Genomic DNA, 13,903 nt, shown 5'->3' with positions numbered 1-13,903 from the left:
TTGCTTTAAAATTTCTTCCAGTTTCAACAAAGCTCCTTGAGACAGATCTTTCTACTCTAAGTGTTTTAAAAGTAAAACATAGAAACGGTTCAAGATACATTATCCTCTGCAAGTAGCAGCATTCAGTTCAGCCTAGATGATAGAAGAACAAGCAAGAAGCAGGGGTGCAAAAAAAAAAAAAAAAGCAGGGGTGCAAGGGTAGTTCAGTGGTAAAATTCTCACCTGACATGCTGGAGACCTGGGTTCTATTCCCAGTTCATGCAGTTGCCAAAAAACAAACAAGCAAAACAAACAAAAATTCAACAAAAGGAGCTGCAATAACGGGACACTTACGTGAGAAAATAATGAAATGTGACCCCCACTACACAATACACAAAAAAAAAAAAAGCAAGAAGGAAGCTCACTGCCACAATAAAACTTTCAATATTGATAAAGCAGTGTTTGTTCAAAGTGTGCCTATAGGACTTTAGTACAGGGAATTTTAACAAAAATGTTTTATTTAGATATGATTGCAAAACCACGAAAAGCTATGTGAATATTGATTCTCCAGATTCATCTCCTACCCACACACATTCTGTCACAGAAGAATGTGCACTGTTTTTGTAATTATTTTTGTTTCCTTATGTTTATGCTGACTGTCTTTACGGAAGTTTAATTTTATGTCTGTGTCATCTAATACTTCAAATTTGGCCTCATACTTCATATGCTTTTTTAAATAATCTTTTCTATTGACTCATTTTACTTATATTTTACATAATTGTCAGTCAGTGATGGATTATCAGTAAAGAAAAACTGTTCCTGCCCCATAGATAGTTTGAAAAACAGCAGCTTGGAATACATTTGGAGCATAGGAATGAGAATGGTGAAAGTCTTGAAATCATGTTCTAAGAGGAAATGTTGAAAAAATAGAGCACGTGTCCGTAGATGTCATCAAGTAATTGAAAGGCTGCCTCGCAGGAAAAGTATAGGGTATGCTCTGCTTGGTTCTATGATCTAATGGAGTGGAAGCTGCAAAACAATATTTTCCTTTCAAATTTTGAAGAACAATATTTTCCTTCAAAATAAAGAAGATCTTCCCCAAATCTGAGCTATCCCAATGAATCATGAACCCTGTAAAATACCTAGAATTCAGGCCTGAAATTCTCAGTTATTGACAAATTCAATATAAGTCAACAGTAAATTCAGCTGTCTAAGAGGCCAGTGAGTTCCTGGTCTTCACAAACAGACTCCTAACACCCTGCCATGCCTGGAGGACCATGGACAGTTCTCACTTGGACATTTTCAAAGGGATATTGGCAAAATGGAAGGAGTTCAGCATCACCGGTGCTGAGATGAGGTGCATAATAAAGAATATTTATAGAATCATGTTATTTTAAAGGCTGTTTCAATTTATTTTTAATTTTTAGAATTAACCCACAGATAAGGCGTAAAACTATAGTTACAGAACAGAATATGAATGCTATAAACTTTGACAATGTAAATACAATATAATAAAAAACTGGGAAGTAGAGAGAGGGAAACAAAAAGTAGGAAGCATTTAATTCCTTGTATTTCACAGCAGAACGTCTTAAAATATTATCAAAAATTGATGAATCAGCAATAGAAATGTACTTCTTCGAAGTCTTACTGGTAATTTTCAGAAGAACAGAAAAACAGAAATGACTAAAGCAGGTGATTGTGTAAGAGTGAGACTAGAAGTGAGGAGCAGAAGGAAAGTGACTTTTTGAGTTTCTTTTGGAGCTTTATGAACAATTTGAAATTTTTATAAATGTGAGCAGATGTTCTTTTAGCATTTGTTTTACTTTTAATTCCTTACCCAGAGACCAGAACTTCTCCCAACCTCAGAAACAATAGGCATAAACATTTGACTGAGGAACATCTGAAAGATTTGGAGCTGTTTGGCCAGAAAAAGAGACATAGAAAACCATGATGGCTGTTTGCTTGAAAGGTGCCCATAAGGAAAGGAGTTGCAATTTATTCTGTGAAGTTTCTTAAGATAGAAGCATGATGCAGAATTTCAGTTTGTTCTCTGAAGTTTCCTGAGACAGAAGCACTACGAGGATGTGACGTAATGAGAATTCTGATTCTGACTTGATATAATGAAAACCGTTCAGCAGTTAGTTTCTCCCTGTATAATAGTGAGTAGTTGGCTCTGAAGTTCAAGGAAAGCCAGACATCAGCTACTTGGGGCATCTTAAAGAAGATTACTATTTCTCATAGAGAGCTGGATGATCTACATTCTAAACGGCTTTAGGCCTCTAACACTATGATTCTAAGATTGTAAAGAGATTTATAATTCTTTTAGTAATTTATCCTCATTTAATCATTTCTCACTTCCACAAACTGTTCCATATGCCTGCACTCTTAAATAATCTTATGCTTATTCATTATATTTCTTATATCCTAGGTGAAGGAAAATAACCAGGAAAGTGAAACAAATGTACTGAGCATCAATTATGTGCTGGGCACATACCAAGTATGTACACTATATCATTTACTCTTAACCATAATTGTAAAAGACAGATCCTTACATTATTTTCCCATTTTACAGATAAGAAACTGAGGTTCAAAGAGGTAAATTCACATGCCTAGTATCACATAGCCAAATGACTCTGGAGCCAGGATAAAAACCCAAACAGCCTACGCTTTTAATTCTGTTCACTATGTCTCCCTTGTACAGGATCCTAAACCAAGAAAGCAGAAAGGAGATCCTTCAAACCCAAGCTTACCTGACTCAAAATCAGTATGATTCCCTAGATGCAATTCCAGTTACGAGAATTAAAGAAAGCATGGACACTGTGTAGGGAAAGAAACTGTTTGAAATCTAATATGTGAATCTAATTTCTGATCCACTGACTCTAAATTCTATATTCTATAAGAAGTGTTTGTGTGTGGCTTAAGTAGGTAAAGTGAGCAGTTTTCCCAAACTTTGGTTATTTCAAGATAACCGAGAGAAAATATATCAATCTTGAATAGTCTTAAAAATACACTTCAATATTAACTACCAAAGACTGTCAAGTATTATACTTTACCATAATCGTAATAAATTACTTGGATTTTTAATCATGAAATTTACATAAAATAAATTAAATAGAATCATTTACAAATCAGAAAGGCTGAGTTTGGTACAAACAACACCCCAGCCCTCTGGATACTTTTATCTCTGCAGTTATGCTGGTTGGAAGCTGTTATGTACCCCCAGAAAAGCCATGTTCTTTTCATCCAATCTCATGGGGGCGGACCTGTTGTTGGATGGGACCTCTTGATTAGGTTGTCTCCAAGGAGAGGTGACCCTGCCCATTCAAGGTGGGTCACAATCTGTTTATAGAGTCCTTTAAGAGGGAGGCATTTTGGAGAAAGCACAGACGCTTGGAGATAGAAAATGCCCTGGGAGAGGCGAAGCTAAGAGATGAAATTCAGAGTTTGCCCTGGAGAAGATAAGAGAGGACTCCAGAGAAGCCCCACAGGACAGAGAGAAAAACACTGAAATCAGAAGTTGAAAGCAACTAACTGGGAGCAAGGACCAGCCGATGCCAGCCACATGTCTTCCCAGCTGATAGACGTGTCCACATGACAGTGGCCTTCAGAATCCAGCTACCCTCTTGTTTATGCCTTAATTCAGACATTTTTGTGGCTTATAACTGTAAATTTGTAACTTAATAAATCCCCACTGAAAAGGCCAGCCCATTTCTGTTATATTGCATTTTGACAGCTTTAGCAAACTGAAAGAGCAGTCATTCTGGACTTCACTAATAAAATAAGTTTCCTACCTCAAAAACAGAGCCTTTGAAAGCATTATGAAGACTTCCTGAGACCATTAATGTGTCAGTAAAACCACTTGACAGTATTTTTAGCAATAAATCTTCAGAGTCATAATCCTATGAATGAGCACTTTATTGAAGACCTCAAAGTTTTTATTGCCTGTATTTTTTTTTTTTTTTTTTACAATTTTTATTATTTTGGCAAAGATTTCATCCCAAAATGAATGTGTTTCCAAAGTCTGGACAACATTGCATCAGTCATTTACAAGTAAAGGAACTTATATAAGAAAAGGAGTAAGTTCTGCTTTTTAAATGTATTATCACAACACATTTTCATACTCATTTCCTACTGCTACCTCCAGAGATGTGCTTTTCTAGAGAAATATGGAGTTCTTCCTAATCCTTCAGCCTTGATAATTTAACAACTACTAATTGTTACTAAATTAAATGTTAGTCAAGCACTGAGGAAACTTGCACAGCCAGTTGTTCTGCTGACTGATAATAATTAATAATTTCTGACGCCAGACTTGTGTGTAAGATGTAACTGTGAATAAGGGACTACTGGTGAAGGCATAGTAATGCAATGACTTGGGTTCAGATTCCAGCTTCCCATTTAATAGCTGTGTGAACTTGAGCAAAGTACTTAACCACTTTGAGTCCTTGGCACAAAGATGGTGCTAATAGTAAATACTTGATAAATGGGGACAGTTATACTAATGATTGATGAGAGTATTGATGTAAAAGCATTTAAGGGTCTTAAACCTCAGGTAAAATATTGGTAGTGTAATTTCAAAATAATTGTATATATATCATAAGATAAAGCAAATAAGTAAATATTATTATCAGGCTCTAAAAGATGCTAATACAAAATAAAAGATATTGATATAGCCTTAATATGTTACATTTAATTTAAAATATAAATATCAATTTATGATTAAAAAAGTATTTCTCAATCTGTCCACTGAAAGGAACTAAGAAAAGTGATGCCCCAATAGCAGGTTGAGGACAGATAAAGCCTAAATCTTGATTTCTAAGAACCATTCCCCAGTTGAAAGAAACCAAAGCTCCTTAGAGAACTGGCTGTTTTCAGTTCTGTAGCCTGGAAATTGTCAAGTGAGCCTGGGAAATTTTCTTCCAGGAAGCAAGGAAGTGTTGAAAGACTAATGAGTTGTGTTAAAGAGTCACAGAGACCAAATTTAGGGAATTTTGAGGATTAAAAAAGAAAAACTCATTGCTACAAAGGTAAATAAATAAAAATCCATGTGCTCATAGGATTAAAGAGAAAGTAAAAGAATACCAGCTAATAAGTAGAAAGAATGATAAAATTAGGTTATCACCATTTTGCCACCTTTGATGATCCAAGCAAGAATTGGTAGATGCTAATATCACTAAGTAAAAATGTATTGGGAAATGGGAATTATCTGCAAATTATCACCCCACTGATAACTGAGTTAACTGCAAAAGAATAAATGCATGCCTTTAAAGAGCTTGGCATTCAATCTTAGTAAAACCCACAACGGGATAGTCTGACATTATTTGCCTTCTAAAGTTATTTAATATGAAATATATAACATTACCTTTGAAATGGTCTTGCCAAAAAGGTTTAACTTGAACATAATCCAGTCTTGCAACCCAACTTTAAGTTTAAAGATTATAAATAAACAACTTAAACAGCATCATGCAGAGACAGTCGGACCCACAGCTCTGGTCTCTTCAAGAAGTCATTGCAATTAAAAAAATATATATATGGCAAGACTGAAAAAAATCAACAAATGCAATGAAGGAATTTAGATTGGATCATCTTGGGGGAAAGAAAAGTGCTATAAAAGACATCCTTGTATCAGGTGGGGAAATTTGAATGTGGAATGATATTAGATGGTGCACTAGTTATCTACTGCTGTGTAACAAATTTCCAGAAATGTAGTGGCTTAAAACAGGAAACATTTATTGCCCCACAGATTCCTGGGCATGACTTAGCTGGGCAGTTCTGGCTCAAGCTCTCTCCTAATTACAGTCAAGCTCTCAACTGGGGCTACAGGCATCTCAAAGCTTGACTGAAGGAGGATTTGCTTCCCAGCTCACTCGTGTGGTTGCTAGTAGGCTTTTTTCCACATGGACCTCTCAACAGGCTGCCTAAGCATTCTCACACCTTGGTTGCTGGCATCCCTCTTCCCAGGGCTACTGACAACATGGCAACAGACTTCCTTCAAGAGGAAGTAATCCAAGAGAGAAGAGCGTGCACCTAAGATGTAACCCAATATCAAAAGTGACATCCCCTAACCTTCTGTTTTATTCAACTCACTAAAAATGAGTCACTAAGTCCAGCCCACACTCAAGGGGAGAGGAATTAAATTCCTAAGTGTGCCTCTTAAGGGGAGGACTATCAAAGAATCATAAAACCATCACAGATGGTATTATGGCATTACTGTTAATTTTTAGATGTGATAATGTTATTGTGATTAAAGGGTAATGTCCTTATTTTCAGGATACGTATGCTGAAGTAGTCAAAGACAACACATATGATGTCTGCAGTATCTTTTCAAATAGTTCTGTAAATACATCTAAACATCTTTACATGGATGTATATGTTCAAATATATGTTTGTCTGACCCTGAAGTCTTGGCTCTCTTCACAAAGTTAATGTGTCAGCATAAGGAAGATAATGGCAAGAGGAGAGTTTTGTTTTGTTATTGTTAGAGATGTCTTGAGTTTACAGGAAAATCACACAGAATGTATTACATGGAATTAGGGTGGTGGTGATATGAATTATCATTACTGTAGGTCACTCTCATGTACCAAGTTCCTATCTTTTTCAATTCGGTGTCAACCTCTATAGACATAGGAGCCCAAAAAATGGACCCACAAGGAGCAGATTCCAAAACCGTCCCCACCAGCCTGAGGATACCATCCTTGTGGACAACTGGAATTTTGCTGTCCACACACAAGTCCTCACCCTTGTGGACAACTAGAATTTCGTATCTTGTGGGCACCAGCCACCACCTCATCTCAATCTCCATCTCCCACACCATTACCATTTAGTTTTCTCCTATGGATATTCCTTAACCGATGGCACGAGCTCATTTTTGTTTTGGGGACTTGATCATTATTATTAATCCCATAATTGGTTTCTCTATTACAAAGTTCAAAACATATGATTAAGGAATTATTTAACGTCTAAAAAGCCACACGCAGTCTATAGTCTCATGTTCAGATGGAGTCTAGCTCATTTGAAAAGATCAAGCCATCCACTGAACAAACAAAAGTTTAGGTTAAAAAGCATTTCCTTTTGGCAATACCCCTCAAAATTACAATAGTCATCTTTTTATACCTGGCAAGTCTACTTTAGGAGTCTGTTTTTAGGATGTATTCTCATACACGACAAATGATATAAAATTATACAGAATGGCCTTGTTTATGTGTAGAGTCTGTATGTAGATATATTACCATTTGCATTAAAATGCATAAAATGAGAAAATACAGTGAGTAGAGTATGTTATCATGGTGCTATAGGTAAATAAAAAGACCACATATAGATATAGAAACATTGCGTATCGAATGTTCCTAGAAAGGTGCATAAAAATTGCTAATAGGGTGGTGCACCGGTGGATCACTGGCAGAATTCTCGCCTGCCATGCCGGAGACATGGGTTGGAATCCCAGTGCCTGCCCATGCTTAAAAAAAAAAAAAGAAATTGTTAACAGAGGTTGCCTTTGAGGAGGACAACTGGGTACTGGAGAAAAGGGGTTGGGAGAACGCTTTTCACCCTTGTGGACAACTAAAATTTTGTATCTTGTGAACCTATTACATGTTGTTTAAAAAATAGAAGTTATTTAAAATCCTTGTAAAATCCTATGTCTTACTGAAGTAAGACATAGTCTCTACAAATTCTTTAAATGTTTTACTTTTTTTTCCTATTAGGAAAAAACTGATCAAATGACCCCTCTGGGTCACTGAGCCCCACGTGTGCCAGCCGCCACCCCCACCCCCACCCTGCTCAGAGCAAGCCTTCTGAAGTTGTGCTCAACCTACATCTGCTTTTCAATTTCTGCTTCATAAACAAGATCACAGATGCACACACACACTTCACAGACTGTACCTGGTTCAGCTTTTCCTTGGCTTCAAGGCAGGAGGTAGCTTTTTTCTGCTCCCTGTTTACTTCCGAAACCAGCCTCATGATTGTTTCTCTGCTAGCTTTTGCCTCCATCTCATGGACATTTATAGTCTCTTCAAGAGTAACAATCTGTCCTTTCATGAATGCAGTTTCCTTGCACAGCTTTCGAAGCTGGAAAGAAAGCAGTTAGAACTGTTCTATTAAAACTTAAACAATTTTATACTAATTATATACTAAGTAACTCTCAATCTATACTGCGATGACTGCGTTATATTAAAACAGTAAAAAGACTACCCCGAGATGGACTTAAAAGAGCGCGTTTTTAAAGGTAGCTTAACATTCTGTTTGGTGTAGACCCAGGGTCAGATTTAAATCAGTGAAAAGGTAGTCACAAGGTAATGGCCGTGAACGTTAAGCCAAAAGCTTGGCAACAGAACAATCGTCAGCAAGCCATGCCTGCTAAACAAACCAACAAGGGGAAGTAATGTTTTACAGAGGCTCCAATTCTCGAGATGACGTGATAAAGCCAGGGAGTTCGATACAGCTCACAATGCATTGCAAATTGCACTTACTATGTGCAAGGAGCTACCTGGAGTTGGAGAAACTACAGGGACGAAGTCAGATCCCCCATTTTAAAAATAATAATCCGTCTAATTAATATAAGCATAGGGAAAACTCCTGAAGAGCTGGTGTCAGACAGTGGCCAGCCATACTCAGAGGCTGGGATTAGGAGGGCCTTTTGCTTATCTTTAGGATTAGGAGTCCCTCTGTTGTACCTTTGTGTCTTTATTGAGTTGCTAACTGGGAGCATGGATTCCTTTATAGGGTTAATAAAGAGGGAAAGTGCAACAAGACAGGCTCCTTAACCTCAGAAAAACCAGCCCTGCAGACCAGCTCACTCTGTCACGCCATGGGGGCTCTTTAGAAAGACTTGAAATCCCATGTGGCCAGGTTTGTGTTCTGACTATGGGGGGGGGGTGCGCTGGGTAGGGGGGGGAGAGTATATTTTTTAGCCTCAGAACTCTGCAAACTTGGCACCCTGCTCCCAATTCAGGGATCTTTGCTCTCCCTTGAGCCTTTGCTTGACATTTTCCTGCTCACTCCCTAATAGTCTTCAAACTTCCCCCATCTCAGTGGGCAATCCTTGGCCAGTTCATCTAAGCCAACATGCCATTCCTTTTGCCTGCTACACTTTCCATCACGCCACCCTAATTGCTCTTCTTCATTGTGCCTCTCACTCTTTGGAATATTTCTTCACTGTCTTAACCCCCATGAAAATGAAAGCTGTCAGGAGAACCCACATTTCATCTTGTCTTATTTGTTGCTGTATTCCCAGCATCTAGAACAGTGTCTGGCATATAGTAGGTACTCAATAAATGGTTGCACAATCGACTAGTGAATATCAAATACATTATTAGAAAGGTCCCCTTTCCCCCAAGGTTCCTTGGGAGTGGGTGTCTGTGCTGGTTTGAAAGAATGTATGTCCCCTAGAAAAGCCATGTTTTAATCCTAATCCCATTTTGTAAAGGCAGCTGTTTCTTCTAATCCCTATTCAGCATTGTATGTTTGAAACTGTAATTAGATCATCTCCCGGGAGATGTGATGTAATCGAGAGTGGTTGTTAAATTGGATTGGGTGATGACATGTCTCCACCCATTCGGGTGGGTCTTGATTAGTTTCTGAAGTCCTATAAAAAAGGGAACATTTTGGAGAATAAGTGATTCAGAGAGAGCAGAGAAGAACAACGTAGCCACGAGAATCAGAGAGCCCACAAGCCAGCGACCTTTGGAGATAAAGAAGGAAAACACCTCCCTGGAAGCTTCATGAAACAGGAAGCCATAAGAGAAAGCTAGCAGATGATGCCTTGCTTGCCATGTGCCCTTCCAGCCAAGAGAGAAACCCTTAACTTCATTGGCCTTCTTGAACCAAGTTTATCTTTCCCTGGATACCTTTGATTGGACATTATTATAGACTTGTCATAATTGGGACATTTTCTCGGCCTTAGAACTGTAAACTAGCAATTTACGAAATTCCCCCCCCTTTTAAAAGCCATTCCATTACTGGTATATTGCATTCCAGCAGCTAGCAAACTAGAATAGTGTCCATGTGCATTTCCCAGGGCAGGTAAAATAGGAGGAGTGGCTGAATTCCATTCCATTGTCCCACTTCTCAAAAGAACTCTACTGAGGCAGCCAACCTTCCTGCTTTGGGCCAGTGTGCTGGTCTGAAGCTGGTATGTACCCCAGAAAAAGGCCAGGTTCTTTTCATCCATTCCTTTGTGTACAGACCTGTTGTGGGTGGGACTGTTTGGTTAGATTATTTCGATTGAGATGTGACCCACCCCATTCAAGATGAGTCTTAATCCTTTTACTGGAGTCCTTAATGATAGGATAAAGGACAGAAAATGCCAAGATAGCATAGAGAGAAAAGCCCCCGATATGACAAGAGAGGACCCACAAAAGCCCAGATAGGAGACCATTGGAACCAAGAACTGAAAAAAATGAAACCTGGAATCAAAGGAAGAGTACATGCCAGTCATGCGCTTTGCTAGCTGACAGAGGAACCCTGGATGCCAGCAGTCTGTCTTCAGAAGATATCATCCTGTTGATGCCTTATTTGGGGAATTTTCACAGCCTTAAAACTGCAAATTTGCAAGCTTAAAACCCCCCACTGTAAAAACCTATCTATTTCAGAATATATTGCATGCCAGCAGCTCTATCAAACTGAAACAGCCAGTGATTTTTTTTTTTTTAAGACAGGCCTCTGCTCCGAAAATCAGGTGCTGCAGATCTGAGGTCCCAGGAGCAATCCCCAGATTAACACCTGGAGATCATCCCTAATGTAGGAAAAGGTGTCATGGAAGAAGGAGCTTCTTAATTCCCTTTCCTCCCCCAAACTACACTTGAAGTAGACTTTTACAGTCCAGCTCCTGGTCACCTATTAGAAATAGGAAGGAGGAGATGGCAATTAGGGCCAGAGCTATCAAAATCCATCAGTAAGACATCCCCTCTGTGTGGAACATGACTCCAATGGTGTAAATATCCCTGACAAAGTGGGACCTGACTCCCGGGGATGAGATGGGACCCGGCATCACGGAAATGAGGAAGCCTTTTTGATCAAAAGGAGGAAGAGAGAAACGAGACAAACTTAAGGGTCAGTGGCTGAGAGATTTCAAATGGAGTCAAGAGGTTATCCTGGAAGTTACTCTTACATATTATACAGATTAGTATTCCTTTTTAGTTTATGGTGTATTGGAGTGACTAGAGTGTCCATCCATGGTATGGACAGATGAGTTAAAAAAAAAAAAGATAAAAATAAATAGGGGGAGATAAAGGATGAAATTTGAGTTGATTGAAATACTGTGGACCAGTGAGAGGGAGGGGAAGGGGGATCGGGGTGTATGAGTTCTTTTTTTTTCTTTCTTTCTATTTCTTCTTCTAGAGCGATGCAAATGTTCTAAAATGATCATGGTGAAGAACACACAACTATGTAAAGGAATTGTGAGCCACTGATTGTATAATATGGTTGGAGTGTTTGTGTGTGAAGATTTCTCAATAAAAATATCTTTTTTTTAAAAATCCATCAGTGAACAAGAATACTTCCTGGAGTAAAAGTAATATCTTGCAACTTTCAGAGAGAACACTGGGGAAGGTTCCTAATAATAACTGGTATAGTGGGATAGACAGTTCCTTCCTGACTAAAAGGGGGAAAAGAAGGGTAACTAATAAGTATCAGTGGCAGAGAAAGTTCATACGGATTTGAGAGGCTACTCTGGAGGTCACTCTTATGCAAGCTTCAGTTAGACAGTGCTACTTACCATAACCTGCCAACCCCCAACCAGGACTTTTCCAGCCAATCCTAAAGAACACTGTTCTAGTTTGCTAGCTGTCAGAATGCAACATACCAGAAACGGAATGACTATTAGAAAGGGGAATTTAATAAGTAGCTAGTTTACAGTTCTAAGACCGAGAAAATGTCCCAATTAAAACCAGTCTATTGAAATGTCCAATCAAAGGTATCCAGGGAAAGATACCTTGGTTCAAGAAGGCCAATGAAGTTCAAGTTTTCTCTCTCAAGTGAGAAGGCACATGGCGAACAGGGTCAGGATTTCTCTCTCATCTGGAAAGGCATATGGTGAACATGGTATCATCTGCTAGCTTTCTCTCCTGGCTTCCAGTTTCATGACGTTCCCTGGGAGGCATTTTCCTTCTTCATTTCCAAAGGTCGCTGGCTCGTGGACTCTCTGCTTCATGGTTGCAGCATTCTCTGCTCTCTCCAAATCATCTTCATTCTCCAAAATGTTTGCTCTTTTATAGGACTCCAGAAACTTATCAAGACCCAACCCAAATGGGTGGAAGCATGCCGTCATCACCTAATCCAGTTTAACAACTACTCTTGATTAAATCACATCTCCAGGGAGATGATCTGATTACAGTTTCAAACATACAGTATTGAATAGGGATTATTCTGACTTTATGAAATGGGATTTTGATTAAAACATGGCTTTTCTAGGGTCCATACATCCTTTCAAACCAGCACAAACACCTAGGAAAATAGAAGAGTCCACAAGGGTTTCATGCACTAGGGTAACTTTCCAGAAACCTACAACCTCCAGATGGGTCCCTGGAACATATAAGTCCTGAAACCTAGAGGACCCAGCTTCTCCAGATCACCAGATAGTTCCAATTCCCTACCCCATGTTAGTGGCAGACCCTTCCAACATGAAAAAGTTAGAATGGTCATAGCCCAAACACCCCTAAAGAGAGGGATAGAAAGATCAAAGGTGATGGTGGAGTTATATGGAGAAGATAGGATTTAGCAAATGAATATGATTGCTGAATCATTATATTGAAATTTCTTTTAGTCTCCAGTATCTTGGAGCAGCTAGAAGTGAAAACCTAAAATCGTGGAATTGTAATCTATGTCAAACTCTGAAATATGTTCTACAACTAATTATGGTGCTGTGCTTTGAAATTTATTAGTTTTTTTTGTCTATATATTATTTTTGCAAAAAAGAAAGAAAGAAAGTCAATTGTGATGATAAAAAATATACTTATGCCATCTAGTCTCCTATATTCTGGAGTAGCTAAAAGGAAAAATCTGAGAGGCTCATATGTCCATGACAAACTTTGGGATCTGTCCTGTAACTGCTTGTTGAAGAGTGCTTTGAAACCATTACTTTCTTATTTATTTTATTTTATTTCTTTGCTTTGCACATACTATATATTATATTGTATATACTGTACAATAAAAAAGTTAAAATAAATAAATAACCGAGAGGTGGCTTTTAAGGATGGCTGCATCCAAATCTGTCAGATACCGAGGATACAAAGGTTTGTAAGTGAGCAACAATGCAAGGCGCACTCAAATATTTTCAAGAGCCCTGATGAATCAATATGGACCAAGTGAATTTATTTATAGCACGTGTAATTAATTGATACAATTTAACTTCCATCTTACTGGCAACCTACCATTAAAGTATTTTAAATGTAAAATTAAAAGTACCCTGTCAGAACACCCACTTTATTTCTAGTCTCTTAAATCTGCATATAAACACCTTTAAAAGTAAATCTTCATCCGAAGCCTTTTCATCCTTGTCCAGGTTCAAGCTGCCACAAAGTTGAGCTAGAAATTCCTCCTGTTTCCTGTAGTTCCTTGAGACTTGGTTCTTATTCTCCTCATTTTCCTTTACACATTTTCTATCAGACAAATAACAAATAAATTAGGATTAACAGCACTGCAGAAAATCACATTCATCAAAGTTCAGAACTTTAACTCTGGGGAAAATAACCTATTGTCATTTTCAACAAGCAGTTTCTCAGGCTCAGGGCAAACTACACAAGACCGACAAAGGAAGGAGAAAAATAGAAGCAATTTTTGGGCACCTACACTTTGCAGAAAGGGAACTAAATCCTTGTGGTATCTTAGATCTAACACAGAAAATGGAGACAGAGCATTCAGCTCCCATGCTTGACCTAGTCAGTGCTCAGTGTGTGACTATGGGTTGAGCAGACAGCCTTCTGGACTGCAC

General features: G+C 38.4%; 1 protein-coding gene across 1 annotated transcript in view; it reads right to left on the bottom strand.

The window, feature by feature from the left end:
• CCDC170 (coiled-coil domain containing 170) overlaps positions 1–13,903 on the bottom strand; it is a 101,596-nt gene that overhangs the window by 49,493 nt on the left and 38,200 nt on the right. Inside the window, exons 4-5 of the mRNA XM_077149283.1 lie at positions 13,430–13,571; positions 7,858–8,043 (exon numbers count right to left, since the gene is read on the bottom strand). Coding sequence (XP_077005398.1) covers positions 7,858–8,043; positions 13,430–13,571 — 328 coding nt within the window. The remainder of the gene's footprint in view (positions 1–7,857; positions 8,044–13,429; positions 13,572–13,903) is intronic.

Source organism: Tamandua tetradactyla, chromosome 2, assembly GCF_023851605.1.
Source record: "Tamandua tetradactyla isolate mTamTet1 chromosome 2, mTamTet1.pri, whole genome shotgun sequence".
Classification (NCBI taxonomy): domain Eukaryota; kingdom Metazoa; phylum Chordata; class Mammalia; order Pilosa; family Myrmecophagidae; genus Tamandua; species Tamandua tetradactyla.
This window is presented reverse-complemented; position numbering and strand designations above follow the sequence as displayed.